Genomic DNA, 27,904 nt, shown 5'->3' on the forward strand with positions numbered 1-27,904 from the left:
TGTGGCATGTAGTAGAATGTTGCAGTGTCTCGAAAGTGCATAGTTATGAAACCCGTTTCCTTTCTAAAGTAAACAAACATATACAGCACCAAAAGCTGCAGAACATGCTTTGATGAAGTCGCAAAATAATGCTTTGCTCTGCAAATGATGGCGAGCAAGTCAACCAAAAGGGCACAAGGCAAGTACAATCACCAAGGTCAGCACCACTCAGGAAAAAAAAAAAGAAAGAGAAAGACCATGCACAACCTCCAATACCCAAGAATCCTTTTGACCTTGAGGGAACACACACTATGACTCTTCACCCAGCTAGCTGCTACCCTCTCAGTTATCTCATCTTTGCAATAATAATATTAGAAAAAGAGAGAAGATACCATGCTATATATATATAAAAGAAAAAATGACGAAAAGGAACAAGTGTGATGCTTTTAATACTGTCTACTCAAGGAAAAGAAGAAACGTGAGGTAGAAACCAGAAAAGTTACACTTTTATGTCTGGAATGAACACAAAGAAAGACGAAGTCTTCCTCACATGTGGCAACTCAAAACATGCTTTCACCACATTTGCTGCATATAAAACCATATGCCTTAAACATACAGTCAACATGGCTAGCAACAACTTGCATTTATACTCCCTCTATCTATTCCGTCTGATTGCATTTGCCACAGCATGATTGATTGATTCTGATTTTGATTTGATTTTGTGTTTATATAATGGTGCAACTACAACAAAGGTCATGACAACATTACGATAAAATATGGCCATGGGCCGCAGCGCGAGTTTGCACGAAAAATATAAATGTTTTCAAGGGATTTCCAGAGCGTTAATGGGAAAGGGCACATGACCGTGCATCCAAACGGGTGTAAGGAGATAGAGGTGCAAGTGTATGTGAACAGCTAGAGATCAAACATGAAAAGTGAAGGTTTACTAGAGTGATAAAAGAAGCAATTATTATTGCAAATAAACAGGAAAAATCTCATTCGAACTAAGTCATTGTAACTCACTCAAAAGAGCAAAATCCCTAATTAATGCACAAAATATATGCGACAACAGCAACCAGTGTTAGCAGACTCTTGAGAAAATCATTCACAACAACATTTCAACACACAAACAGATGAAAATGTTGGTGATGCATTTCAAGCTCTTATGTGCATAAAAATATTAAGGTCTTCTGTCAATTTGCTTCTCTGGTCTAACAGCTAGCACGTCACATGCCAAGGCAATGTTGAAAAGAACCGCACAACATGTTTCCCGGTATTGTTTACAGTTCTTGTAGTGATGGGCTACTTGAAGATCATCTGAGAAGATGCCGTGCACTGTCGGCTACAGCAGAGTGCCCTAAAGTTTTAGTTCTGGCTGACAGTGAACTAAAACAAATGCCTAAAAACATTGGCTTAGGACAATGTAGGACTAACACAACGAAAGTTGCAGTTAATTCCGGACAGCTACATGGCTTCAAGAACTAAGAAACCGCAGTTACCAAGTGTATGCACGCGCGACTTTATCCGGTGAGATACCGACTAAAGGAGCAACGTTAGCAAAGGAGCAGCCTTATGGCACATCCTCTTGGCTTGCTACAGCACATTCTATCCTCTGCTGCTTTGTCGTCTGCTAGCAGCCCTGCCCCTCCTCCACAATATTTGGATACTCTTGGCATTCCTTCCATGATATCTTCATGAGTGTTCTTTTCTCCTTGGTCCCCTCCATCGATATCTCCCTCAATGAAGTCGTTCACGTGGATACTAGGTAACAGAATACTGTGAGAAGTGCCGTCGTAATAAATGGCATGGTTGCCAAATGATTGACGCTGACAATGAGCACCCCAGTAAAACTATCCTCCCTGCATTAAATAGCCTTTCCTACTGTACCAGTGAATACAAACAGAAAGGCATGTTTACATAAATTATGCAGTGAACATCTTTAGGTATAGCTGTACGCTGTGTGAGGAAAATGATATCAAAGTTCGAAATATTACACTGTGTGTATTGTGACCAGTAAGACGCCATGCAATTACTGCAAACAATTTCGAGGATTTCAAAGACATCTGCAAAAAATTCGAGCACTTCAGATACAACATGCCAGGTTCTTGCCGAAAACTGTTGTCAAATAAGAACCAGGTGTTAAAGGTAATCAGCGCTTTAATGTAAAGATTATGTAATAATGCAAAGATAAAAACAGCACTTAGATTCTTTGATGATGTAACTAACGGAAAACGTGAATATGCTGCCTCACCCACGTAACGTTCTCCCTTGGCATGCCACATTATATAGTATAACAGTTATATCTGTTATTCTGCGAGTGGAAGAACACGGGTGTGCAAAAGCACAAGGTAACGTTGTGTATGTTACACAGGTTGGTAAATGTGGCGCATTACAAGCTCAAGTACCACATCTCCAGGTCATTGCCACAATTGCAGGGGAAGCCAATTTGAAGCAGGACAGTCTACCACCTCGCACTACACCCCTGCTAGACTCTATAAAGTTTTGTCTTTGAACTAGGACTACATATACTCCCATAAGAGTCAAGAACTTTGTTCTGAACTACTCCTCTGAACTAGTTATTTTTTGGGTCAATGACTGAAGCTGTGAGAGGATGTATAGATTTTTCTTCACAACTTGTAAAATTTGTACAAATTTATGCTACTTAAATTTAAAGGAATGTAGTCGTATACTGTAATGTTTGTTACAAATGTCTCGCAAAAAGGAAGCAGCAGTTTCTATGCTAGAGGCATTACTGACACAAAAAACTGTTTGTGCACTGTTTTTTGTGTCAGTATGTACCAGCTCGCCCACACCGTTGCTTTGACTTAGAGGCGTTACGATCATGTTTCTGTACCAATAGAGCATACACTGTGAAATAAGGACCTTACTGTGTGCTTACTGTGTGCAAATAAGATATTACACAGAAGTGTAAAAAAAAAAAAAAAAAGAACAAGTAAGGGAAGCACACACGACAGACACTTTGAACAATTCAATTCAAGTAGAGTGCAGTTTGCCAAAGACTACACCTTCTATACATTGTGCTTTCTGCACAAGGATTTAAAATATACTAGCTTGCTTGTCTTCCTTGCAAGGCAATGAGACTCACCGTGTATTAACACGAACGACATTCTCTAGAATACTACAGCGGAAGATGCGGGAAAACGTCATAGTACCTTTCTATACTACCATGTGAGCGCGAGCGCTCAACATCGCGTCTTCGCGTACACTGCTACCGTGGGGAATATCCTGCGACACAGCCACAAGATATTCCATAGCAGACGACAGGAAAAGATGCTGACGGTGTCGTCTGCTAAACGCGCAGTACGCCACTCCCAATATTCCGCAGCGTGTGAATGCTCAACATAACGCGGGACGGAACTTTGGCTCTGTGAGCAGTGTTTTCGCTTCCTCTTCCACTAGAATCTTCCGCGACGGTGTCGCTCGTGTGAATACACTGTCTCCGCCATATTCCCGCTCCACCGTCAGGAACCCCTTGAGCCGAGTGTGTGTTGCAGTGGCCCCCTCTTACAGTGGCGGATCCAGGGAGGAGGAGGAGGAGGAGGAGGAGGAGGAGGAGGAGGAGGAGGAGGAGGAGGAGGAGGAGGAGGAGGAGTCAGTTTAACGTCAGTTTATACATTGGATTTCCCTCTCTCCCCTCCCACACTAGACGCTTCAGCAAAGAACCCCCCCCAAAACTCAGGGTCTGAATCCACCCCTACTTCTTATCGCTTCAGTCATGCACTGCATCCGTTGTACAATCTGACCATATGGGTGTCCGACTATTGTATGTGTGTATTTATGTCATCTGCACTGTGAAGCTCCTTCGGGGAACTCGAGGGGTGCTGGAAGATGGACCAGTGTGACCCTGAGTGGAGGGAACAGCGGGTGTATTCTGCTCTGGCAGAGCGCACTTCAAGAATCAAAGAGCGAACCGCTCGAAGTGCACTAGTCAGTGGGGACAACTGAGGGTGAAGCGAGAATGTGGTGGTCAAACCATTTAAGCATATATTCATAAAAAGCTACCAATGGATTTAAAAGCCAACAGCGTAATGAGGAACATTCCACAAGATGTTGAGCAGTTACAGGAGATCATTCGAATGTGCATTCTCGTTGACGTAAATAAAAGACGTGACAATGCGGTTACTTTTTACAAAGAAACTGTTTGTACTAATCCAAAACACCTACAGTACTGTTGACCTTCTGAGGCAGATGCTGGAACAAAAGTTTCAAACTAGAACAAGCTCTGCTACAGATCTATGCTGTAGAGACGTGCACTGTTCCCTAAATTTTTTTAATAATTAGAAACATGCATGCAAGTAAAATTTGCAGACACTGTGGATGTTGCAAGGCAATGCAACCTGAATTTCAGGCTAATCTACGGTATGTAAAAGTATATTTAAATGACATGCAACGATACAACAGTGGTAAGAAAAACAGGCAGCTTGTAACAAGAATTAAAAGACCCTTTGTGAAGGGTACTCATGATACCTGATAGAGCTAGCAGGCTTCTACACAAAGGTCTCGGCATTATCTTGAAAGAGAGAGGCAACAGTCAATCTTGGAGATCTTGAAAAGCTTGTACTATAGGTATAAATGGCTAGCCTTGATACATCAATTGCTGATCAAAGAGCAATTTAATCAATGGCACTATTGAAAGGGCACATTAATGCTAAAGTAGAAATCTGCACAAAAAAGCTATCAAATCAATATTTAATAGTTGCAAACTAGGTTCCAACACACCAAGCCTGAAAGGAAGATACGCTTCAAATAAAATTTTTTTATTCAACTCGTCCGATTGATAAGGCTGACTGACTAAGAATTTGCAAACGTTCCATCTTGATTCCAATTAAACTTCACCTCAAATTTGACTAAAAATTAATGATACTTCAGCATGTTTCTCTACTTTCAAAAAGGAGTCAAGCAAGCCCCTTCATTTCAACTTTGAGCTGTGAACTTTGAACTATTCTAGTGTGGTCTTGTAAACCTCTCGTAAACAGTGGTGTTGTGAAGCATAAACAAAACAAAACTGGGCTGGCTCCCATATATTCCTATTTGAAAAAGCCATATTCTGCATTGTCTTTTGCACACTTTTCTGGCTCAGTGCACATAAATTGAATGTACAAGTTATGTAACACAATTTCACCTAAACTGGCTAGAAAGAAATGGAGAGGGCTTTAATATGCTGCTTACAGTTTTGTCTTTCTATATTTGTTGATATTATTGAACTACCTAAGCTATTCTATATTCACCTATGTGACAATTATGTACATTGTGCCCCCTCAATAGCAACTGCATTATATCACAACAATACTATACTGTGATATAATCAAGTTACATAACTCAGTATGAAACTGGACTACCACAACCTTCGACGACCGGGGCAATATGTAGCAACCTTTTTCTTTTGTTCCCCGTCAAACTTTAGGAGATCTCCAAAATTACATTGTAACAACTAGTATATCTCGTAAGCTGCACACTAAGTTTCCCTGCAGGAGATTCGCTGTTGTAGCTTGGGTTCCACGTTTCCAGACTTCTTGCCTGCTTCAAAAGTTCTGTTGTTTTGGTATTTTATACCCATAGAAAAAGTAGAAATAATCGTGTCTACTTTATAGTGTCTAACGCACATTTCTGTACACAGAATGCGTTTGTACGTTCTCATAGAAAGGTACTGACTCTTTGGCAGTTCACGTAATGACTCGCGCTCGACAATCACTGTAGTTTCAGAGAAACCCCGCGGTGCTTGAGTCATTTGCTTGATACCAACCACCTGAATTCACTGTAACGCCAAAGTTAAAAATTGGGTTTCGTTCTTATTTTTAAAACATAATCACTGTATGACACGACTGTTGTCATAGCAAAAAGAAGCAAAAAAAAGAAAGAAATGGAACCCTAGTTACAGCTACAGCATGGCAGACGACAGCACGTGAGTCGTCACTCACCAGTGGGAAGAAACCTGGAGGATCACATAGCTTTGTTCGCACTGGCACCACCTATGAGGCAGGAACATAAATGTTTCGAAAGGCAGGTGGAAGGTCATGCTACTATACATTCACACGTGCTCAACGAACTCCGGGTTGAGGAAGGAGAAACCCATGAACTCTGTCTGGTCCAGGTTCATCATGAACAGCTTATCCGTTGGTGTCAGGTCTATCTTCTCGCTCGTAAATTGCTTGTCAAAGTTGCTAACGTCCTTGCGATGTTTCTGCACAGGAAAAGAGAGAGGAAAAACAAAAGGAGAGGAGATTCCCATACATTTCCAACTTGTGCTCGAGAACATAGTTCATGTCGGCTCTCAAACATTTTCACGCACTTCATCAATTTCTACCAAACCTGTACAACTACAGTCGGATAGCTTCTGTTGCAAGTGCAATAGAATACCTATTATCACCACAGGAAGAATACAATGTGATATGTGTAAGCGTATTGTAGCATGAGACATCCAAGTGCAGAATAAGCATCACTGTTGAACAGTCTTTCCGTCAACTAGACTTGGCAAGATATAAAAATGATATCAAGAAGTCCATGAAGGGGCTGGTCTGAATGAAATTCAAACAGTTAGGTGTATCGAGCTTTAATGACAAGCTTACCTATACTTGTGTTCAACTTAAGAAGGAAAAAAAATCTACAGGGTGAATTTAGCAAAGGTTACACATTTCGATCGCATCGTAAAAATAGAAGGTGACGTCTCTTGCGCTTCAAACTTTGCACACTTATAGCCATTTGTCTCAAGCTTCATCAATATCTGTTACAAACGGTATCATTTTGTAGAAAGAAAAGTTAGAAACCAAGCAGATTCTCACCCCATACATTTCCTATGGCCTATGTTTTCCTCTCTCTGTTTCACGTTCACATCACCATGTATAGGCGGTGCTGCCTCGAAACCCAGCATCTGGTCCACCTGGTTGTTGTTTTTGCTATGTCTCCAGGCAGCGCCACCTATACATGGTGATATGAACGTGAAAGAGACAGAGGAAGAAATGTCGGTTTGCGGACGGTATATAGGCCATAGGAAATGCATGAGGTGAGAATTTGCTTTGCTTCTAACTTCTTTTTTCTACAAAATGATAGCATTTGAAAAAAAATAAGGGTAAAACTTATTGCGAATGACTATCAGTCTGCAAAGTTTGAAGCGCCAGAGACGTTATCTTATATTTTTACGGCTCGATCGAAATGTGTAACCTTTGCTAAATTCACCCTGTAGTGCGTCAGCTAGAGCCCTGCACGGGCCCGGGCCCCCGACCCGGCCCGCTGGCCGAGCTGGGCTTGTTATTGGCTGTGTGCTGCGGGCTGGGCCGAGCCCGGGCCGTTAAAATTCGCCACCACCGCGGGCCGGGCCGGGCCCGGGCCGACAAATATGTTTCCGAGAGTCAGGCCCGGCCGGGCAACGCAGCTAGTTCCACACAATGGAGATGCATTAGTTCATATCATCATGTGCTTGCGTCATTCCTGTGCATATTTTGCAAAGACAAGCAAGGGATACTGCATTAGGCACATGATTCGACCCTCTAGAACATTCTGAAAGCCACTTTACACTGCTCCTCACGTATTTCACAATCACTTGGCAAAACTTGGTGAGAGGGGTATGGACTGGGAGAAGGAGTTTGTCGACAGCATCCTCTACCTCCGCAAAATCTTGACAGTGTAACGATAATGCCCATGCCCGCGTACGTTCTGGATTTAATTTGGTCTGATGCGGTTATGGTGTTAAACCGCCATCACTTGTATGTTTGTCTTCTCTCCTTATAAATTTACTGATAAATCGGTTTGATAATCGCCAGAAACGCGCACGTCGCGGCTGGAAATACTATGCCGGGATCTACTCGTCGGGTCACCGGGCCGGGTCAGGCCGCATAAAAATATGAAGGTCCGGGCCCGGGTCGGGTCGGGCCATTTTTAGATGTGCCCGGGCCGGGTCGGGCCCAGAAAAGTCGGCCCGTGCAGGGCTCTAGAGTCAGCTACATACGCCGTTGGAGATAAGGAAACGCAATAACGCCCCAGGAGAAATGCTGCAGCGCCACCACATAGCGTAGTGTCATGTGGCCAGTCTTAACAGCCAATACGGAAGCAGAGTGAGTATGACAGATAACATTGTCTGGTGGAGGAGTGAGCGTGACCTCTCTCTGCCCAGCCATCCTATCTGCGCCGCAGTAATATTTTGAGAGCTGACGGACTACATTTCTTTTCTTTCTTAAATTGAATAAGACTATAACAAGCTTGTCTAACACATTACCGTTAACCACCTCACTGTGATTTCGACCAGGAATCAAACATGCTGGCAGTCGTCCTGCATAAATCATTTGCAGCTGTCGCTGACCGAATTTGTAATCTAAGCAAAGTTTACACTGCGAGCTTTATACAGGGCAGTCCACCAACCATGATAGAAATTCATAGTAAATTACGTAGGCAACGGAGAGACATGGAGTCAAGAGATTTTTCTTTTCTGTCAGGAACATTTGCCACATACCAGTTTTATTTCATTTCAATCGATGACAATTTAATTTTTTGTATTGTACTCAAAAATTTCCCGAGTCAACCCAACGTATTTTTCTTTTGTTTTTGTTGGTGGAAATGTGTTCCTCGTAGCCATTTTAACCCTCTCTCCCTGGTATGGCGTGTCACTTTTGTCGCACTTCGGCACTAGAGGCGACAAAAAAGAGGCAGAGCCAAGGACTCATTTCCACGGATTTTCGGCGAATTGATTTAAGCAATTGTCGTCGCATTACGTGTCTTATCAGGTGCTATACTGAGTAAAGTGACCACGAGGAACCAATTTCCGCAAAAAAAATGTTAGGTAGACTCAGGAAATTTTGGAATTTAATTCAAGAAATTAAATTTCCATCGACTGAAATGAAATAAAAATGGTACCAATATGTGGCAAATGTTCCTGGCAGAAAAAAATCCCTTAACCCCATGTCGCACTGTTGCCTACGTTATTCACTATGAATTCCCATAGCGGTTGGTGGACCTCCCTGTATGTGACGCTTAGAGGGATGGTCGCATCCATTCCAGTCGATTTCCCACGTGTGCTGTAGTTTCGCAGTTATTCGATGGAATACGTGACAAGAGCAGACACCGGATGTTGAGAGTATGCCGGAATTCCCTCTCTGGAAAAACGAGAAAACGTCACTCCCTAAAAACCAATAAGGGCGTGACCTTGAGAAAAGGAATGCCGTGGCCGTGCTGGCATCACGCGGAGTTAGGGGGCGCTTGGACGGCGCCTTTCTCGTCCGAGCACCGCCATCTCACTCTTCCACTCGGGGATTGACGTCACGCCGCCGGAGCTTCGGCAGCCGCGGAAGCAGCGCTGATTTAAAATTAGTTTATTTAATATCTAAGCACTCTTCAAACAAAACGAAAAATTCGCCAAGTACATTGTTGGCCGATGCCGAACATAGCGGTATCGGTTGGATAGGTGGGTTTCCGGATGCAACAGTCCCTTTAAAGTAGTCCACAGTCGACCTGAACAAGGCTCAGCTATGTGAAAGAGTGGTTTTATCCATTTCTAAGTTACGCCTCACTTGGCTTTTGTAATGCCCTGCAGGAACACCTGTGAAAGTTTCAAACCACAGATCGTGCTGCCACAAATCAATTGTGGCAGCACGATTTTAACCACCATCAAGGTGGTTAAAATTTTCCTGCTTCTTGCAGGACCATGCTTGGGTTTATCAACTGCATTCTGCAAAATCACACAAGGCAGACTAGATTGCTATACCGCAAGTGATGATGTTTACGGTGATGATGCTTTTAAATTTACGGAACATGCAAGTGCTGATAAATATGTATTCAACAAACTGTTTTGACAATTAGTATACCCCTAATTAGCCTGCTGGGTGAATAGTAGTGAAGACAGGACAGCAAGGCATCAAGGTCTGCAGAGTTTATTCAAGGCAATAGGCGATAACACTCTATATAGAGGCAAAAGGGTGGAATAATATTAACAACCTGCTGTATGTATATAACAACTCTGAGTTCATATATTTTATATATGTGTGTGTATACATATGCATATTGGAGTAGCATTCATTGCTGTGCGAAAAACTCTGAGGTGCTGAAATAGACTGAGCACAACACCGGTATGACCATAACACGTGTACAATGAAAAATTGTGATATTCATCTATGCAACAATAACAGCAAAAAAATTAGTGATCATTGCAACACAACCTTGTAGATCAAATACATGCTGTATTCACTGCACGTTCCTGCTTCAAGCACGGATGCAGGATATGAGACACACTCACAAGCTTCCACTGCTTGTGCCTACACTATTTGACATGCTGTAAGCAACCTGCAAACCACAAAGAACGAGCAAGACAGGAACAATCGATGTGAAATGTGGTCAATAATACTATGGTATCTCACAGCTCCTTCAAAAAGGTAACTTCCTGTACCAAACAATTGGACCATTTAAAGGAGTCACTAGTTTAGTGCAAAGAACAAAATAAAATTTGTTCCGGTATTGTATATTGAGTTTACACTCAATGAACAGCAAGGCAAGATGGGTGAAAAACACACTGGGTAGTAAAGATGCCAAGACAGCAAGGTAGGAAGACCAAACCACTTTGAATGAGTCCACACAATACTCTCTAAGTAAAAGTTCTTTCACTAGGTGGCACTTCATCCAACTTTTGGCACAGTGTTTTGAAACTTTGCAATAGCAAAGCAATATTACTGCAAAATGGCTTCCTGTTTACTGATAAAACTTTATTGGCTATTTTGGGGCAGCTGTAGCCATACGTGAGAGCCAATAGTGGTCATGATGTTGCACCGCAGCCTTGCAGCTTCAGGTTGTACTAGAAACTAGAGCTAACACGACAACGTCTGCAAGCGAATTTTGGTAACGGCTACAGTTGCACCATGCCCATGAAAAAGGTATAAATCTTTCCTCCCTCCTTATCTTTATCTTGCTGCGGTGTCCAACAAAAAAAAAAAAAAATGTGTAATAGACCGCAGGCCCAATTCCTAAAGCTAAAATTTTTCCGAGATGATGTTGGTACGCAACAGTGGGGGATAAAACAGGGTGTGCAGGAAACGTGCAAAGATATAGTGCTACATGTCATGGAGGAAGGCAAGTGTAGTAAAAGGTATAGGTTCAAAAAGGCATGCGGAGCTTGTTGGATTATGCACCGTAGAGAGACTCATTATCGTTATCAAAGACTCGTAACTACTTGGTCCTGTATTCAAGCATAGTGTGCATTGTCACACATACAAATGGTCTGAACAGTAGGCTTTGGAACTGGCACTGAATCAAAAAAGCAAAGTAAAGTCTCTGTAAAGTAAAAATTTAGGAGGGCGCTCTCTCTCTCTCTCACTTGAAGGTCCACGGGGTCTTGGGGCGCAGAATTTACTTTGGTGACCTTTAGATACTCTACGACAGTTTGTCTCCACGCAGGGGAGACTGTACAGTCGAGTCAACCTGGAAATGTTACCCCCTTATTTGGGAGCGGGACCAATGAGGTCACTCCATAGGCAATAGGGGAGATAGGGAAACTGGGGAGCTGCAAAGACAGCTGACCTACTTGCATAGTACATTTCATTGATTAATTTTGAGTTCTTAATTTTTGTGTTCATTTGTGACTCAACATAAGTTAGCATGACTAACGAGAATTTAAAAAATAATTCGATTAATTTAATTATCTTAATCTTGCACATAACAACAATGCCAAATTACATTAAGTGTCAGCCACATAAACAATCATAATCGCAATAAGTCACAGCTAGTATCACGCGCATGCCTATAGCCTACTGTTGCCGTGTGCCTACAGTAAGCGTTCTAGCCTAAGTTCGTTACACTTGATATCTCAGCATGGCCTCCACTATACTATAGTTTTGGACAAAGATGTATAAATGTAAAAAAATCTGAATACAGTGCCAGAACCCAGAGTTCAGACGCAACATGGAAAAGCCTGAGACAGAGAGCTCATCTGAAAAGTGGTCCATGACGTCACTCACCGGTTAAAGCTTGGTCAGAGCAAGAGGTAAAACTGTTTCTGTACAAACATCCACAGTCAAAAAACACCAAGGTGAAGTAGTGTAGTGACATTGAGCATGGTGAACAGGTATAGAAAAAGCTGCCAGCATGAAGAAAATTGTGCACTTTTTTGCAAAAGATACAGCAGTGCTCTCACAACACCAACTTCGACTGTCACCGTCTAACGTTGAGACGAAAGGAGGAACACACCCTGCACTAACCGTTACACCACTTCCTCTGGCACCCATGCTATTTTGTAATACCTGTGACTCTTTGGAGATTGGGAGAATACTGCAAGTCTGTCAGGGTATGACAGCTAGCATTCCAGTGAAACAACAAGAAACTGTACAACACAGATGAAGCTCCACAAACAGGGCTCTACAACCAAAGCGGTGCTAACTGGGCACAAAAAATAAATACGATCCATGTGGAAAATCTTACACCCAGAATAGTACCATCAAGCTTTCACCATATACTGGGATGCTTAGTAATACCATGAACCATGAATACCATGAACAGAATGCATAACATGAACAAGACAAAAGCTTCAGAAGAGTAAGTACGCAGATGTACTAGTACCGTGGCTGAAGATAATAGGAATGCATGAACGTGTGAAAAAGAAAGCACCCAAAGGAGTTGCATGCACATGTGCCAAGCACATTCGTAGACAACAAGCAAGTGTTGTTCAATAATCCTTGCTAGATATTTTTGTTGTTTCATAAAGAACAAAGGGCAACATATACTGTGACAATAATAAGAATGCTGAGATGCTTTGCCTCAAACCACCAACAGCGACCTTCATGTCATAAGCGATGAAGATTCCTCATGCAAGTCATGAGCACTGGCATGCACAATGAAAAGGAAGACAAAATTTACAAGGAAGTTTGGGAAGCTCAAGGTGTGTATCTATGGAAGCTGGATATATAGTATTAGCAACAGTACAAATATTAGCAAAAAAACTAAAGGAACTGCACTTTGAAACGTGCCCAGACATGTCATGGAAGTCCACTTGAAGGGTATGTATTGCGACAGGATATTGAAAGGCAGTTCCAAATGGAAGAGAGGATCGTGTTAGTAACAAACATTTTGGACTTTCAAACATTTAATTACACCTGCATCAGTGCATCATGGGACCAAACAAATGTCGCAGAGAGTTACCTAATGTTATACAAACTGTACCTTTAACTAAATGTTGTTCAGTTTTGCCTCAGCCTAAAGCTCACTAGAATCATTGCTAGATTTTGTGATCCGATGTACTAAAGGTACAAGCTCAGTCTGTTTTTTTTTCTTCTTCTTTGTGTCTACCTACTACTGCGGTACGGAATACTGACTGTTTCAAGAAAGTAACATAATAAAAGAGGCGATTCAATCCGGGTCATATGCGAGATAACGAAGGTAATAATAATAATAAAATAATATTTAAGGGCTTTATGAAGATAATAGTCCCATATTTGTAATTTCTGGAACACATTGTTGTGACATATATACAATATCTTAACTCGATTTCAACAACCCGCCGTAGTGCCCACTAAGAAATGGAACAGAGCTATTTGTTCAACTTTTAAGAGGGCGCTCAAAATACTGAGTCCTCATACAGATATTCTCATAACGTACGGGACCCATCCCTCCGGGACCTCCATCTTGTACGATTTGTGTCATGTATTTAATCTTGTATATTTCCAATACAAATTCAATTCAATTCAATCCAACATGTTTAATGTAGAAAAAGGCCAATTACCAACTGCTAATTTTCTACCATACAACTATGCCAAGATGCCATATATCTATTCTAGTTTTATGTTTTGTGACAGATGTATTAAAAAAACATCTTTGGCACGAAATACACTTCCCAAAACTACAAGGGAGTGATGCTTTTTTGTGATCTGCAAAAAATCTGTTCACAATACGCCACAGAAAGCAGATAGTACGGTTACTACTCAGAAATATATTTCTATTGCAGTCTCTGCTAAAAATATTTTGGCATAACATGTAAAGTTCTGGGCACTGAAGAGTAAAAAATACTATTCTCTGCATGAAATACCATCAGGTATGCATGCCCAACTGTGACCTGCAAAATATTTTAAAACCTATCCTTCACCAGGCAAATGGGAGTTACTCTGTATAAAGTTTGTTTCTGTTGTTTGTATAAGACTAATACTCCATTCCTGATTACATAATACAATACTATAGTGTTATTTAAGCAGTACAGATGCAAAACTTATATGAAGGCCCTGGGGTAGTGCATCTCCAGGAACCAGAATGTTCTCAGATTATATATAATAATATAACAATAATATCTGCATTCATTGTACTGAAGTAAAGGAAACAGCACATGTATAAATACTGTGTTGAAAAATTCCACAGTACGGTACAGCATTGGTACCCCAATTTTGCCTAGTGCATTGCAACTGTAGTGTGTACTCGTCAATGATATATGTAATTTGATACATCATAAAAAACAAAATGGGGCATGCATGATTCGTATCCTATGATCAATATTTAATTTTAGTTCCTTCTTGCAAATAATTTTAACATACACCTAAATTGTAAAAGAATAAAAACATAACGAAAACTCTTGTTACTGACGCTCATTGGTTGCATGGGGAGAAAATGTTATAGTCCCCCGAAGCTATCAAAATAAATCCCTAAATTGCAAAGAGGGTTGCCATCCAGCTGGAATTTAAATGGTATGGCCAGTTTGTTGCTCGTGCTGGCTGCCGGTTGAAAGGACCGGCAGCGTATTGGCAGCACAAAAGACGTTTCCTGGGGAAGTTCTTTGAATCAATCTGAACAGAACAAACAGTATGATTTTGTGTATGCTGCTGAATGAGAGCTTTCTCTCCTGATATGCTTCTCTTTCACCCTCTCTTATTTGCCTTCTCCCCATTTCCCTCACCCAATCCTCTGCTGCTGCTCTCCCTTTCAGTCTCACTCACTCACACTATTGTTTACAGCGAAAGGTGGCAACCCTGATCTCAGAGACATCCACTCTATATAAGTCCCCACCCTCATGTACTTCTCCGACTATAAGATGCACTTCAGCAAGCTTATTATAGTTTGTTCACTGCAGCAACATTGAGACAACTAAATCTTAGAACACATTGATGCCTTCGAAAAAGGGGTTGCAGAAGGTGAAACCCTGGAATTCGTCCCCGCAGAGTTCGCGCATGACGAGCTTGTCCGCCGGCGTCAGCGCAGTCGTGGCGTTGGTGAACACGGGGTCGAAGTTTTCTCCCGCCCTTGGATTTCTCTGGGTGATGGAGAGAGAAGGGGGCGAAAAAGAACACGGGGGAGCCATAATAAAAATAAAGATGCAAGAGCCCGAGAAATACAGGAGGGAAAGAAGCGTGGGCATCATGATCCCAAAGGGAAAGACGGGGCAAAGCTACACATCATGCTGGTCTTATAAGCTGTCTGAGTGTAACGCAAGTAACTCATGTAACGCATCTTATTAAACCAACAACGTGGCACCACAGAGAGAGTGTGTTGATTATGCAAGGGAAACCCTGCACTCACTCTCTATGCTACGGTGCTGCTAAAGCCACGGTGCATGAAATATGTGCGAGTAAGAGGTTTCCGTTGGTTTCTCCGCTGGAGAGGTCCATGACGTTTCCTGGCATTGAATTTGCTGTGGCACTTTAGTTAATCAATTTATGTAGGCCCGGTTTCACCAATGCAGATGAACATTTGAACCCAAATCAACGGTCCCTTAACTTGAATTTAGCGCTTAACTCTGCTTCACTAAAGAGAAGAGAAACATTCATCATGTCACCAACTAACATTTTCTAAAAAAGCATTGAGTGTTAGCTTCGAGGTTTGGCAACCCCTGATCTCGGTTCCAAGTTTTCCAGCGTTGGTGAAAAGGGGCTTTAATAAATCAAAATTTAAATTAATTGCATTTGCTAATTAATTAATTAATAATAGATGCATATCCATTAGATCCATTTAATTAATTTAAGTCTACATCAGACCAGACCGTAACGCAAACACATTACTTGAAATTTCTTAAGCATCACCCACATAAACGACCGGACAGACGAAGTTGGGGCGTGCACTAATTATGTGAGTTTCGGTACTAAAGTTGAGTTTGTTCATAGCGATCTCAATCGCAATATTGCAAAAACAAGATTAAGTTGTCTTCAATCTGTCCTTGCATAGTGGACAACACCTTGCTGTAGAAAGAATGCCTGCTCATTCACCACCACGAAGATCGCGCAACCTGCTACAATTCGTTTGTCAAACATTTTTAAACCATGGCTTGCATCGAGTCAGTTCTACAGATGTGTTGCATGCCCTATCTGCTTGCTAAAATAGTTTGTGGGTCTGGTCATTAATTCCCTATTACACAAATTGCAGTCTGTCTTGCACATTACTCTGATATCAACCTACCGTTAAATTAACTTACACAGCCATGTCGGACATTATTTAATATTCATGCACCTTGTATGGTCAGATCTGGTGGCAAGCTGTAATATTTGAAATCTTTTTTTTTGTATTTTGCGTAACAATGTTAAGTTTCCAACAGAAAATATCTCAACAACCAAGACAGCTTATAGTACGCTACGACAGTTTGTCTCTGCACAGTGGGAGAGGGTAAACATTGGAGAAACCATGTGACTAAGTGTCTGTCCACAAGGCAGCAGTAAGGGGGTAATCGTAGACTGGCATGGGTTCACCAGTAAGAAACCGCGTGTGCCTCAACATTGAAATGTTACCCCCTTATTTAGGAGCGGGACCAATGAGGTCGCTCCACGGGCAATAGGGGAAAGAGGGAAACTGAGGAGCAGCACAGCAAGCTGACCTACTTGCACAGCATATTAAACAATTTAATATGTTAGTAGCTGACAGCCTAGCACAGCGGAGCCTAACACGCAGTGCTCCTATCCATTGAATATAAGCTGCAAAGCTGGACCCACTTTGACAGCACTTGTGCTTTGTGTACTGCTTTTGCTTTGTACGTTATTTTGTTCTATACAGCATTTTGTCTGTATTAAGTGTGCAAAACTCAATTTGTATTCAATTTGGTAATGAATTCCACTGTTTTCAGAGTAGTGCCCACTGCTGCCATTCGCATTGCTATCGCTATGAACAAGTCCAACTGTGGCAAATAAGTAACAGCGAATAAAGTATGCAATTTAGGGTTTCCCATGACTATGCATTCAGAGCTGATTTACCACTGGTAGAACTGCCAGAAATTTAGCTTGAAGTATGAAATATTTTGAAGTTATACACATAAATGACTATACAGGGTGTTTTCCTTTATCCATTGCAGATAAAAGAAAGGCCGTGAGAGCAGCATTGATGATGTTGTTCCAAAAGGGGTTGACCTAGTGAAACCACACCTAAATTTTTGTCTTGCACACACTACGGTTGTCACCAAATGTGCACCAAAAGACACACTTGACAGGACCATGCCAAAGCTTCCACAAGCACACAAGGGGGGGGCAACACAGACAAAAAAATAAAAATAGAATCCGATTCAAAAGTAAAACCCGCGGAAGGACAATTCCCCACAGTATACACACGTCCATCTCACAACCTTGCAAGTTGAAGGTGGCAATGCTGTAACAATACTTTGCAATAACACTTGCACGTACTCCAGCAAAATCCACTGAAGTAAAGAAAAGAAAAGTTTTTTTCACAGCTGTTGAAAAGAGTGGTAGACAAAATGCAGGAAGATCACTGCACACGTTGAAGAGAATGTGTGAAAACTCTGTCGCGCACAAGGTTCACCACCACGAGGGCACACTGCGCTGGTGCGCTTCGCCCTACGTTGCTTTGTAAAAAAAAAAATGTGTAAAAGGTTGTGTAAAAGTAAATGGAGTAGCAAAAGTTTGTCCGATTACATGACTGCTACACGGTTCTACTATGGCACACCGCATGCGATGTCCGGAACAATGCATGGTTACAGTCAAGTAAAAAAATGTGTAATGCAAATTTAGGTAAATTTCTTTAGATTGTCTTTTCAGTCCTCTGTCATAGTAGCATTTCCTACAGCTAGAAAACATTATGCCTGTGTACAGTCGACCCCTGTTTACCTGGACCCCACTCTATCCACGCTTCAGTTTCTGGATCTGTATAAAATTTTCCAGGAACCTCTGAGAAAAATACCCATGAACTGCCCTGACTCATCCAGTACTGAGTCAGAGACAGCACGCAGCCTAGCCTTGGTCAAGCCAGGGCGACAGACTTGAGGCCTCTTCCCTTTGCCATCGTACCTATGTACTGGGTGCTGATGAGTCCAGTCATTTGATGCGACAAGAAAAGGCTATTTGGTAACTTTCAAGAGTTTTTGGCCCTTCATGGCCCTTGTCAGCCAAAGCGTCAAAGGTTAATGTCACCGTAAGAGTTTGTAGGATCCGAGTGTTTGGGTAATGCTACGCAAATGATGACCCATAGTCTACTGTGTCCTCCAAAATAAGCGCAGGCTTTATTTACAACAGATGGGCCTCTGGCTCTCAAATCTCGCATATCTGAATCCCCTCCTATCCGGAGGTGGATTGCTGGAAACAGCCGGCGATGGATAAATGGTGGTCGACCGTGTTTTCTAAATGTGCAAGCCAAGCCAGATTTGCTGTCGCACCACTTGCGCGACCATACAAAATGCCGAGCAATACCCTCAGCCGTTTGTTGTGCATGTGCAAGAGGAGAGAGGAAGTGCAGAAGAAAGTGAGAGGAACACAAATTTAAGAGAGAGTGAGAGAGAGAGAGAGAGAGAGAAGGACACTCACTATTTTAGGCTTGAATGGAGGCTGAACCTCGCGGTTCTCTATCTTGTCCCAGTCGATGCGACGGAAGAACGGATGCGTCCGGACGTCGTCCTCGCCCGACGAGCTGCAGCCCAGGCGCTTTGATGGGTTCTTGGTCAGGAACTGCGGATAAACGAAAGTTCCGCGTAACGTTTTCCCATGAGCAACAATGAAGCTTAGTGTTTTCTCTAAATCGTGAGGAAGACAACATGGAATATGTGCCATAAAATGTGCTACCATCCTGGTAGGTTTCACTCATGTTGTGGCAGCACCATCGCCAACTTGATAGCCACAGCGCACAAGTAATAAACCTCCGCGGCCCAGTTGAGCTCCGGTTTTCATCCCGAATGGTTGTCGTTATTACTGCCTTGCAACAAGGTCGTGCTGTAAACCCCTCAACGTTCACAGGCCCCAAATTTCCAGGAATTGCGCAAACTATGCAAACTTTTCTAGCAAGAATTTACAAGATAAGTACTGAAAGAGATTGAAACATTCAAATAATATATTTTACTAAAAAAAACAAGCTTTTGGACAGAGTCTGTCTGAATTATTTTCCAAATTCTTTTCCAAATTAACGGGGGTCGAATTATCGAGCTTTACTGGGAAATATCAAATACCAAAATACAAATATCAAATATCCAGTGGAGCTGGCTGGCAGAGCACTTCAAATACACTAGTCCAAAATGTGTGCATTTTGGCCAAGGAAGCGTGAAACTTTGAGTAAAGCAATAATTCAAAAAAGCAATTTTGTTATAACGAGGGTTTACTGCATATTTCATAGCACACATTTGTTGTGTGTTATGTTGTGCACACATTTGTTGTGTGTTATGTTGTGCACACATATGTTGTGTTTGCGTAACACAACACACATGTTGTGTTACGCAAACACAGCATTTGTTTCCGATTCAAGTGCAACATTCCTACAGCACAATCCTATTAATTCGAACTCGAAGGGAACAGAAGATTTGTTTGAATAAGGCAGAGTCCACAGTAAAAGAGTCACACTGAATGAAGGCTTGATGCACTGACAGCGCATACTAGCTGCAATGAAGACCTGTCGTAGCTTGCCGCAGGCTTGGTACGCATGTTCGTGGTCACGCGATTGGAGAAATATAAGACGCTTATTCATATTTCAAAATTTGTTCACAGGCAAGCAACAAAACATCTTGAGGCTGAAAATAGCCTGTTATACACATTTGTTTCTTCATCCAAGACAATCAGCATAATTTGCAATGTTGAACCCACCCTAACCGCAAACCGCACAAACACGAATTAGAATTTCCAATATTTCCACAATTTGAGAAAATATTGGCCATCATCCACATCTTTCTGCTGGCTGTGTAAGTCAGCAGGAAGGGTCTTGATACCCTTAAAACTGAGAGTCTCACTTGCTTTACAAAACCAAGAGTAAGCGGCACAGTTTCATGCCAGTCACGTTTGCGTCCACCATTACGACAAATTGTTTCTTGCTCCTCTTTCCGTGGCACAAGCATCAGCTTTACAAATAATGTGTCTCCATGCCAGCAGCACAGGCCCTGCATAAGTCTGGTATGGCAGGGCATGTCATTCGAATAAACTGTTGCGCACATTCATTTATTCGAACTACCGTCCGTTTTCCACCATTCAAAATACACAACTTTGCCTGGATTAGAGTCGGTTCAAATTATCCGGAAGATCAAATTAACAGATTTCCATTAGGTCACAAAATCTGCGATCTTTGACGACAAATAACAGTTGCAGGTCCATAGCAATTATTTTTGCAACCTTAGCGGGTCCAGCGGCCTTTCTTCACATACTCAGTTTTGCATTTCAGTTTTAGTTATTGCCAGCGGATTTCTTCGCATTTCGAAGGAGTCCATTTGACACCACTTTCATATGCTTCACCGGCATCGCGATAGTGCGAGTAAAGGAAATCACTCATCGACGTTTCACTATGAACAAACTGCCACAGCTGCCCCTCTCTCGTCCACAATGCTAATGTGAAAGTATGCCAACGAAGCTGGTATATAACAGATTTCAGAAACATTCGAAAGCTATTCCAAAATTGCGAGTACTAAAAATCACTTGCGAATACTGTTCGAACAGCATAATCTACTGTAGTAGTAATTTTCGCGAGGACCTATTTTTCGCGAAATTCGCGAACGCCATTTTTTTTTCGCGAATTTAAAGTCCTGCGAAATATTCGAACCAATGACAGAAAAAAACGTGAACGAAATATGTAAGAAATTTGACCCAGGGCGCTGGGGCAACTCATGTACACGGGGTTTCATTGCCTCGCAAAGTGTTCAGTTTGCCGCTGCAACTTGGTACAGTAGTCCCGCCTACATGTACAAATCCCGTGCGGATGTAGGCATCCCGTGATTCCAGTTCCTTTTAAGTCTGGATCATCCGGCAAGCGTGTATGCACTCTGCCACGCGTGTAGGCCTTTGGAAAAGTTGTCGCATCACTATCGAGTGCCAGTCGCACCTGCTCGATGAGATGACAAGAATGACGGGAGACAGGGCAATTCGGCAATGGCACAGATACAAGCCGAGTAGGACCCCCTAATCGCAACCCTTTCAGTCAGAAGTGCTCAAAAGGAAGACAGATTGAACGAGTTACCCAGTTGTGATACCTTTTATTAGCTTCTTCCAGGAAGTTAAATGTGGATGGCCCCTAAGATGCAGGGTGGACGCAGCGCGGTACCGTGAATTTAAGGTTACGCGAATAATTGCCTGATCCTGGCTTCCCACAAATTCGCGAATTGTTGAGCCCGCGAATTTAACCACTTATACATAGAGCCTGAAGTTTTAGGGGTTTACCCGATTGTTCCCCGAATTTGCACCCCGAATGGAAGGTTGCCTCTTTAGGGTGAAACCAGATTTTTACCCGGCAAATTGCCCTCACTGGGATGTCTGTAGGAATGCACTAACTTACTTGTTTGGCAGAAAAATTCAGTTACATCACCATTTGTACCAAACCTGTACAGTCAGTTTGAGTAACTGAGCCCGATTTCTCCCCGAATTTAGCATACTGGAAGTTTTTTCGCCCAAATTCGCATGAATTTAGTGCACATGTTTATTTACCCGATTTTTACCCCCCGAATTTAGAAAAAAATATTACCCGAAAACTTCAGGCTCTACTTTATACAGTATTCGATTCGAATTTTGAGGCTGAAACACACAACAGACAAACACAACACAAGCCTCAGTGTGCCTTAAGAACATTTTAAGCCTTTTTTTTCTACGACTGCCATACTTCAATGAAAAACTTGTTTACACGTTTTTGCAGAGTTGCATGGAGGCTTTCGACCTACTCACCCCTTTGCACACTTCCTTAGCTTCTTTTGATAATGACTTTGGGTAGGAAACGTTGTGGTCCGTGATCGACGCAAACAGTTCTTCTTCGTCTTCGCCGTCAAACGGAGGCTATACAACGAGAGGCTCAGGTTCAAGTAATGGCTCGGGATCATGGGAAGAGATTCAAGACACACGCGGAACATTTAACCTTACCTGTCCCACAAGCATTTCGTACAGCAGGACTCCATATGCCCACCAGTCAACAGACTTTCCATACGGCTGATAGAGGATGATCTGCAGAATGCAAGCAAAGAGACATTTTACTAAGTTACGCAAACTTCTGGTTGTTAGGAGGCTGGCGATGAAACTCCCCAATCATCATCATAAAGTAAAGTTGTTGTTGATGTTGTTAGGAGGAATTGCTCTAGCTGGAAGTCTAAGCACATCGGTATTCACAAAGAAATGTGACACAGGCCAGGTGCTGCATTATGACTTGACACTTCCACTAAAACACAAAAGAACAGCGGCCTGTGTGCTCATCATGAGAGGACTTAGAATTCTCTGTGGTCCTCGGATGAAATCAATAGGGGCAAGAAATGTGAAGAAAAGCCTTACACATATGTCCTACCCCGAGGCACTCAAAAATGATGCATACAACTAGTTAAACAGAGAGCCACAAGTTAAGTAGGAAACCACAAACATGCAAGTGTATGTCACCCTCCCATAAATAAAAGGTTTATTTAATGAATTCTAGCAACACTGGACAGCATTTAAGCTGCAGAGAACTCTGAAACACCTGCTAAGTATAAATGAAGAGTGGCGTCTATGTTGCTTGCTCTGGTCGCTCAGAAATATACATTGGAGAAACCAGCCGAAAATGTAGTAACTGTGATGCAAGAACACAAAAGGGACTCGAATAAAAGTTTGGAAAGACTAACTGAGCTCTGCAAGCGTTTACGAAAAACAGGACACATTGTAAACTTAGAATTCCCCAAGTACTCTGGCATGTGATGGTCGTTGGGGGTACAGAAGCGTCTGGAATTGTGGCATATTAAAGAAAACAAAGGATGCATGAACAAACCTCCAGACCCACATCCAGATATATCAATCTGTGTGTCTTGTCGCCAGCCTTTGGACACTCATTGCAGCTGGATTACCAAAGATACCGTATTTTCTAGAATCTAAGACTACCTTTTTTTTTCCAAAATCCTGCGTTCCAAAGTCGCGGGTCGTCTTACATTTGAATATCCGCGCCACAACGAGGTCAAGGGAGAGGCGGGAGCGGGCGATGTGATCGGGCCAATAGCGCAGTGCCACCGATAAAACGTGTTGTGGTTGTCAATGCCACTCAGTGAGAAACAAACGAAGCAGTGCATATGGGGACTGACTGTCATGGCGCCGTCACTGCTGCGTTCGAACTTCGAACGCAAAGTTATCGCTTTCGCCACTGAATGCAGCAACAATTTAGCGGAGGCAAGGCGGTTTAAAGTATTGGAAGCAAATGTTAGAAGACGGCTGAAGCAACAGGAAGAGATCAAGAATTGCCCCAGCACAGTGGATTTTGGACGCCGGGTGCAACGCACCTGATGATGTTGTCGTGCGCGCTTTTAAAAAGTATGGTTTTTCTAATCCTTTGGACGGAACGGAGGACAATGTACTGTGGACAAACAAAGACAACAGCGGCAAAAAAAAGCGGCGATGAATAAACTGTATTGTGAGTCGTTTCCAACTGTTATACTGCCTCCCAATCTGCTTACTTCTCTTTGGGGGAGGGGGGTCGCCTTAGATTTGAGGTCGCCTTGGATTCAAGAAAATACGGTATTCCTATGATATATAAATGTGCTATATAACGATGCCAGTTTTATACCCAGGTTCTCTGAAGAAGAAAAATTCCGTCCTAAACTTGTTTTGTCATTTCTCATGAATTCTGATGCTACAATGCTTTGATAGGCAACCATCGTTAACAAATAAAACACCAACCTCGGGTGCAATGTAATCGGGCGTCCCACAAAACGTCTTTGTTGTCTTGTCTCCTGCAATGCCTTCCTTGCACATGCCAAAGTCGGCAATCTTGATGTGGCCGTCTTGGTCCAAGAGAATGTTGTCCAGCTTCAGGTCTCTAATATTCAGCGAAACCAGGGAATCATCATCAAAGCTTAGGGCACTGCGGACACGGGGGATATTTTGCACCGTACTAACCTGTAGACGATACCCCTCGCGTGAAGAAAGAACAGTCCGATGGCAATTTCTGCAGCGTAGAATACAGCCACCGGTTCTTTGAACTTCCCGCACTGTTGTATTTGAAACATGAGATCACCTCCGTTGATGTACTCCATTACAAAGTATAGCCGGTCCTACAAAATATAATTAGCGGGAGTTTTAAAAAACATTTCCAGACTACGACAGACTAAATAATCAACTAGATTTTCTTGCTACGAGAAACCTTTATAATGAAGGAGACATATATGGAGATGCAGATCAATGATGCGGAGTCTTTCCATAACTGCACATGACAACCCAACATGCCTGCACTTTCCTACTTTCAAGATTTGTTTGTAGATTTATGTTAATTTCCGGAAAAATTAATTGGGATTCTACAGAAAATTTTTCTTATCTGCTGGGAACAAACAGGGTTCTAGCAATAATGATAGTGCTTTTTCTCCCAGCCCCCCGTGAAAAATATTTAATGAAATAAAGATAGATTGATTGATAAGAAAAAAAATGCTCACACGAAATTCAAATTCTCAGAGTACTCGGGAAAAGCGTACCATGGTTTGAAAGCACGAGTGCAGCTGGACCAGGAACGGGGGCTTGGCAGGAAGTGCCAGAACCCGTTTCTCTACCATGGCACATTCCACATCGTCGTCCTGAATGATGATGTCCTTCTTGAGAATCTTGATGGCATACAGTTCGTCCGTGCCTTTCCTTTCGGCCAGCATCACTTTGCCAAAGCTGCCCTTTCCCAGCACCATTAAAAAGTTGAAGTCAGACGCTCTAATCACATCCTGAAACCAAATGTACCGTTTGTAACATGGACAACAGTAACAACAGGACAACAGCGGCATTAAGAGCATGTAGCCGTTGTGTTTTACGGTTGTTACGGTGTGCGGTAGAACCAGTTTTTAACCCACGATCTCCATCACCGTCACGTAGGCTAAAACGTGAAAAACTCCAAAAACGCCCCAAACTCGCCAAGGTGTAAATTCAGCCACCGGTACTGGTACTGGAGAATGCTATGCACTGCACATTCAGCACAGCTGCTCAACATCCGGTGTCCACCTAAAATGCGAGAAGCGCTTTTTTAAATTTTCCACCCAATATCACCCCGATTTTAACCCGTTTTACAGCTCCTGAAATACCTAGCTCTTTTTGCACTGTACGCTCCCACGCTGCCTCTCGACATTTATGTAAGACATCTACAGGGTGACTCATGATTAAAAGCAGTAAAAACCTTTACAGTGCTGTACCAGATCGTCACCAACAAGCCCAAATTCTCACTGTCATGGATCTACAGGGTGTTTCACCTAACGTGATAAAAAATCTGCTTGTCTGAAAATTATTGGGCCAACGCCATTTATCTCGGGGGAGATTTTGGCATGACTTCTGAGCACATTTATCAAATTTAATTTGCGAGAAACTGAATTTTCCCAATTGAACTCCGAAATTTGCAAAGTCAACCTCACATTTTTTTTTTACAGAAACAGGAAGCGCATGCCAGATTTACCTCATTCTATTCCAAGATACGTTCACTACTACAATGGCAATAGGTGGGGAAAAAAAATTGCGAAAACCGTCGCAAACTGCCTGCCACGCTCAGATCTCCGAAAGAAGCGATGCGAAGAGGCCATGTATCCCCTTCCACTTTTTCAAGCTTCTGCTGATAATGTCAGAATGGTTACAACACAAAGCTATCTGAAAGAAGAGAGAGAGAAGGAAACAGGAAGGGGCGGGTGACCGTTTTTCTTCCGCCACATCTTGCGTTAATTTGATGGAGAACAGAGCTCGGCCAACAATTTGCCCCCCCCTCAAAATGACATTTTTCACTTTTTTTTTAAGGCTATTACCAAAGTAGTAGGGAAATCCGATGTGCGCTTTGTTTCTGTAAAAAAAAAAAAAGAAAGAAAGAAAGCTAAAACAAAAAAACGTGAGGTTGACTCGGCAAAGTTTGGAGATCAATTGGGAGAATTCAATTTCTCGTAAATTAAATCTGATAAAAGTGCTCAGAAGTAATGGCAAAATCTCCCCCAAAATGAGCAGCGTTGACCCCATAATGTTCAGACAAGTAGATTTTTTAATAAGATTTTTTATCATGTTAGGTGAAACACCCTGTATTGGAGTCAGTCATTATTCGAAGCCACCCTATTTTTTAAAAAAATCCGAAAATAAATATGTACTTCGTATCCATAGCCGAATTTTGCTATGCAAATGAGCCGAGACCAAAACCCCGCTCATCAGGGGCTCAGGAAGATACATGACCTTCACCTCAAGCAGCTTATCTGGGCTGCAAGGTGATTTATCTGGCCAGCAGATCAGCACCTACTCCAACCAGGTCCACGACTCCAAAGCACGTGGCCCTCCGATGTGAAGTGCACATTGTTTTCATAGCGCTCACGACATGCTTGTTTCCGCTCGTTGGCATACCAAAATTTAGTGGCAGATATTTTCAACGTGTTTGCTTATTCCCACGGTTCCCACTGAATACTGTAACAAAAATTCAAGGGTCTTTCAAAGACCTCTTAAGGTTAAGGTTAGGGTTGAATTGAGGTCATTATATGTGGGATGTAAAACACAGTGTATGGCCAGGCCTTCAACATTTCACAAAATCATTTACAACCAACAGGGGTTGTGGGACAACCCACACGTATCACACGAGAGAACACACGTTGACTACACAATAGTGATCCATTCAGAACCGCGACTGACGAACGAATCACTGCGGAGCTGGGGAGAGCAGATTGAAAATGCAGAGGGCGAGAGGCCTGTGATAGCGAGCGTGGTGCCAAGCTACCACATAGTATAATAGCCCCCATACAAGAGCATATATGAGCATGCATACAATATGACCACATTTTTAAGGGCTCATTTTTTTAGGCATAAAAACCTCGCATTATATGCGGTCGCATATGGTAAGGATAATTAACAAATTGTAGTTAATTACATGACAGGGCTTGACAGCTACCTGCCCCTGTAATGTCAGCCGAGCTGAAGAAACAAAGCAAAGGTGCTATCCGTGTAGCAGTGAGCCCCCTCCCTCTTTTTTTAATCAACTTCTGTAAAAATGACCGTCCTGTATACAGGGTGTCCCACCAAAAAAGGGCCAGGGGCTAATGAAAAAACAGAGTGATCTACACAAATGGAACCAACTGTACGTGCTTGGCAGTTGTGTGGTCTATCCAAAAATATATTTTTCATCGCCCCTTGTCAATTAATTAGCGGTAATTAATTTCCAACTTTTTAATTATCGGTTTTAGCTCTCAGATGTCAATGAGGAAGTTGTATAGTACATGTCGAAAAAGACGCAACTGAAGTGCTTCGAGGTTGCTATGGCTTGTAGTTTAGTTTTTTCCCTGGTTTAAAAATTGGATTCTGAAGCCGCGCGCACCACAGAGCGCTTCCCATAATTCGGCGGCTGCGTGCAACGATTGCAGTGCACTCTGATAGGTGTGCCGTGAAACAGGTGAAATATCTTCCTCTTGTGTGAAGTGGCCCAAGGATGGTCTCCAAGTGCTAATATCAAAGTCAATGTACGCCGGAGGGCGCTGGAATCGTCGCGCGCGGGTGCCGGATTGCCGAACTTTCAAGCCCAGGAAAAAACGAAACCACAAGCCATAGAGACCTCGAACCACTTCAGTTGTGTCTCTTTCGACATCTACTACAACCTTCTCATTGACATCTGAGAGCTAAAACCGATGATTAAAAAGTTGGAG

General features: G+C 42.4%; 1 protein-coding gene across 2 annotated transcripts in view; it reads right to left on the reverse strand.

Annotated features, from left to right (window-relative positions):
* Positions 1-409: 409 nt before the first annotated feature.
* The window catches only part of LOC135391717 (protein kinase C, brain isozyme-like), a 56,003-nt gene continuing 28,508 nt past the window's right edge, over positions 410-27,904 (reverse strand). Inside the window, exons 8-14 of one of the 2 annotated variants that reach the window (XM_064622122.1) lie at positions 24,746-24,982; positions 24,177-24,331; positions 23,958-24,096; positions 22,191-22,271; positions 21,999-22,106; positions 18,681-18,821; positions 410-6,181 (exon numbers count right to left, since the gene is read on the reverse strand). In XM_064622122.1, the coding sequence (XP_064478192.1) occupies positions 6,029-6,181; positions 18,681-18,821; positions 21,999-22,106; positions 22,191-22,271; positions 23,958-24,096; positions 24,177-24,331; positions 24,746-24,982 (1,014 nt within the window). In that variant the 3' untranslated portion in view covers positions 410-6,028. Of the gene's footprint in view, positions 6,182-9,841; positions 15,200-18,680; positions 18,822-21,998; positions 22,107-22,190; positions 22,272-23,957; positions 24,097-24,176; positions 24,332-24,745; positions 24,983-27,904 lie in introns of those variants that run through there. The other variant, XM_064622121.1, reaches the window with a different exon arrangement.

Source organism: Ornithodoros turicata, chromosome 4 (assembly GCF_037126465.1).
Source record: "Ornithodoros turicata isolate Travis chromosome 4, ASM3712646v1, whole genome shotgun sequence".
Classification (NCBI taxonomy): domain Eukaryota; kingdom Metazoa; phylum Arthropoda; class Arachnida; order Ixodida; family Argasidae; genus Ornithodoros; species Ornithodoros turicata.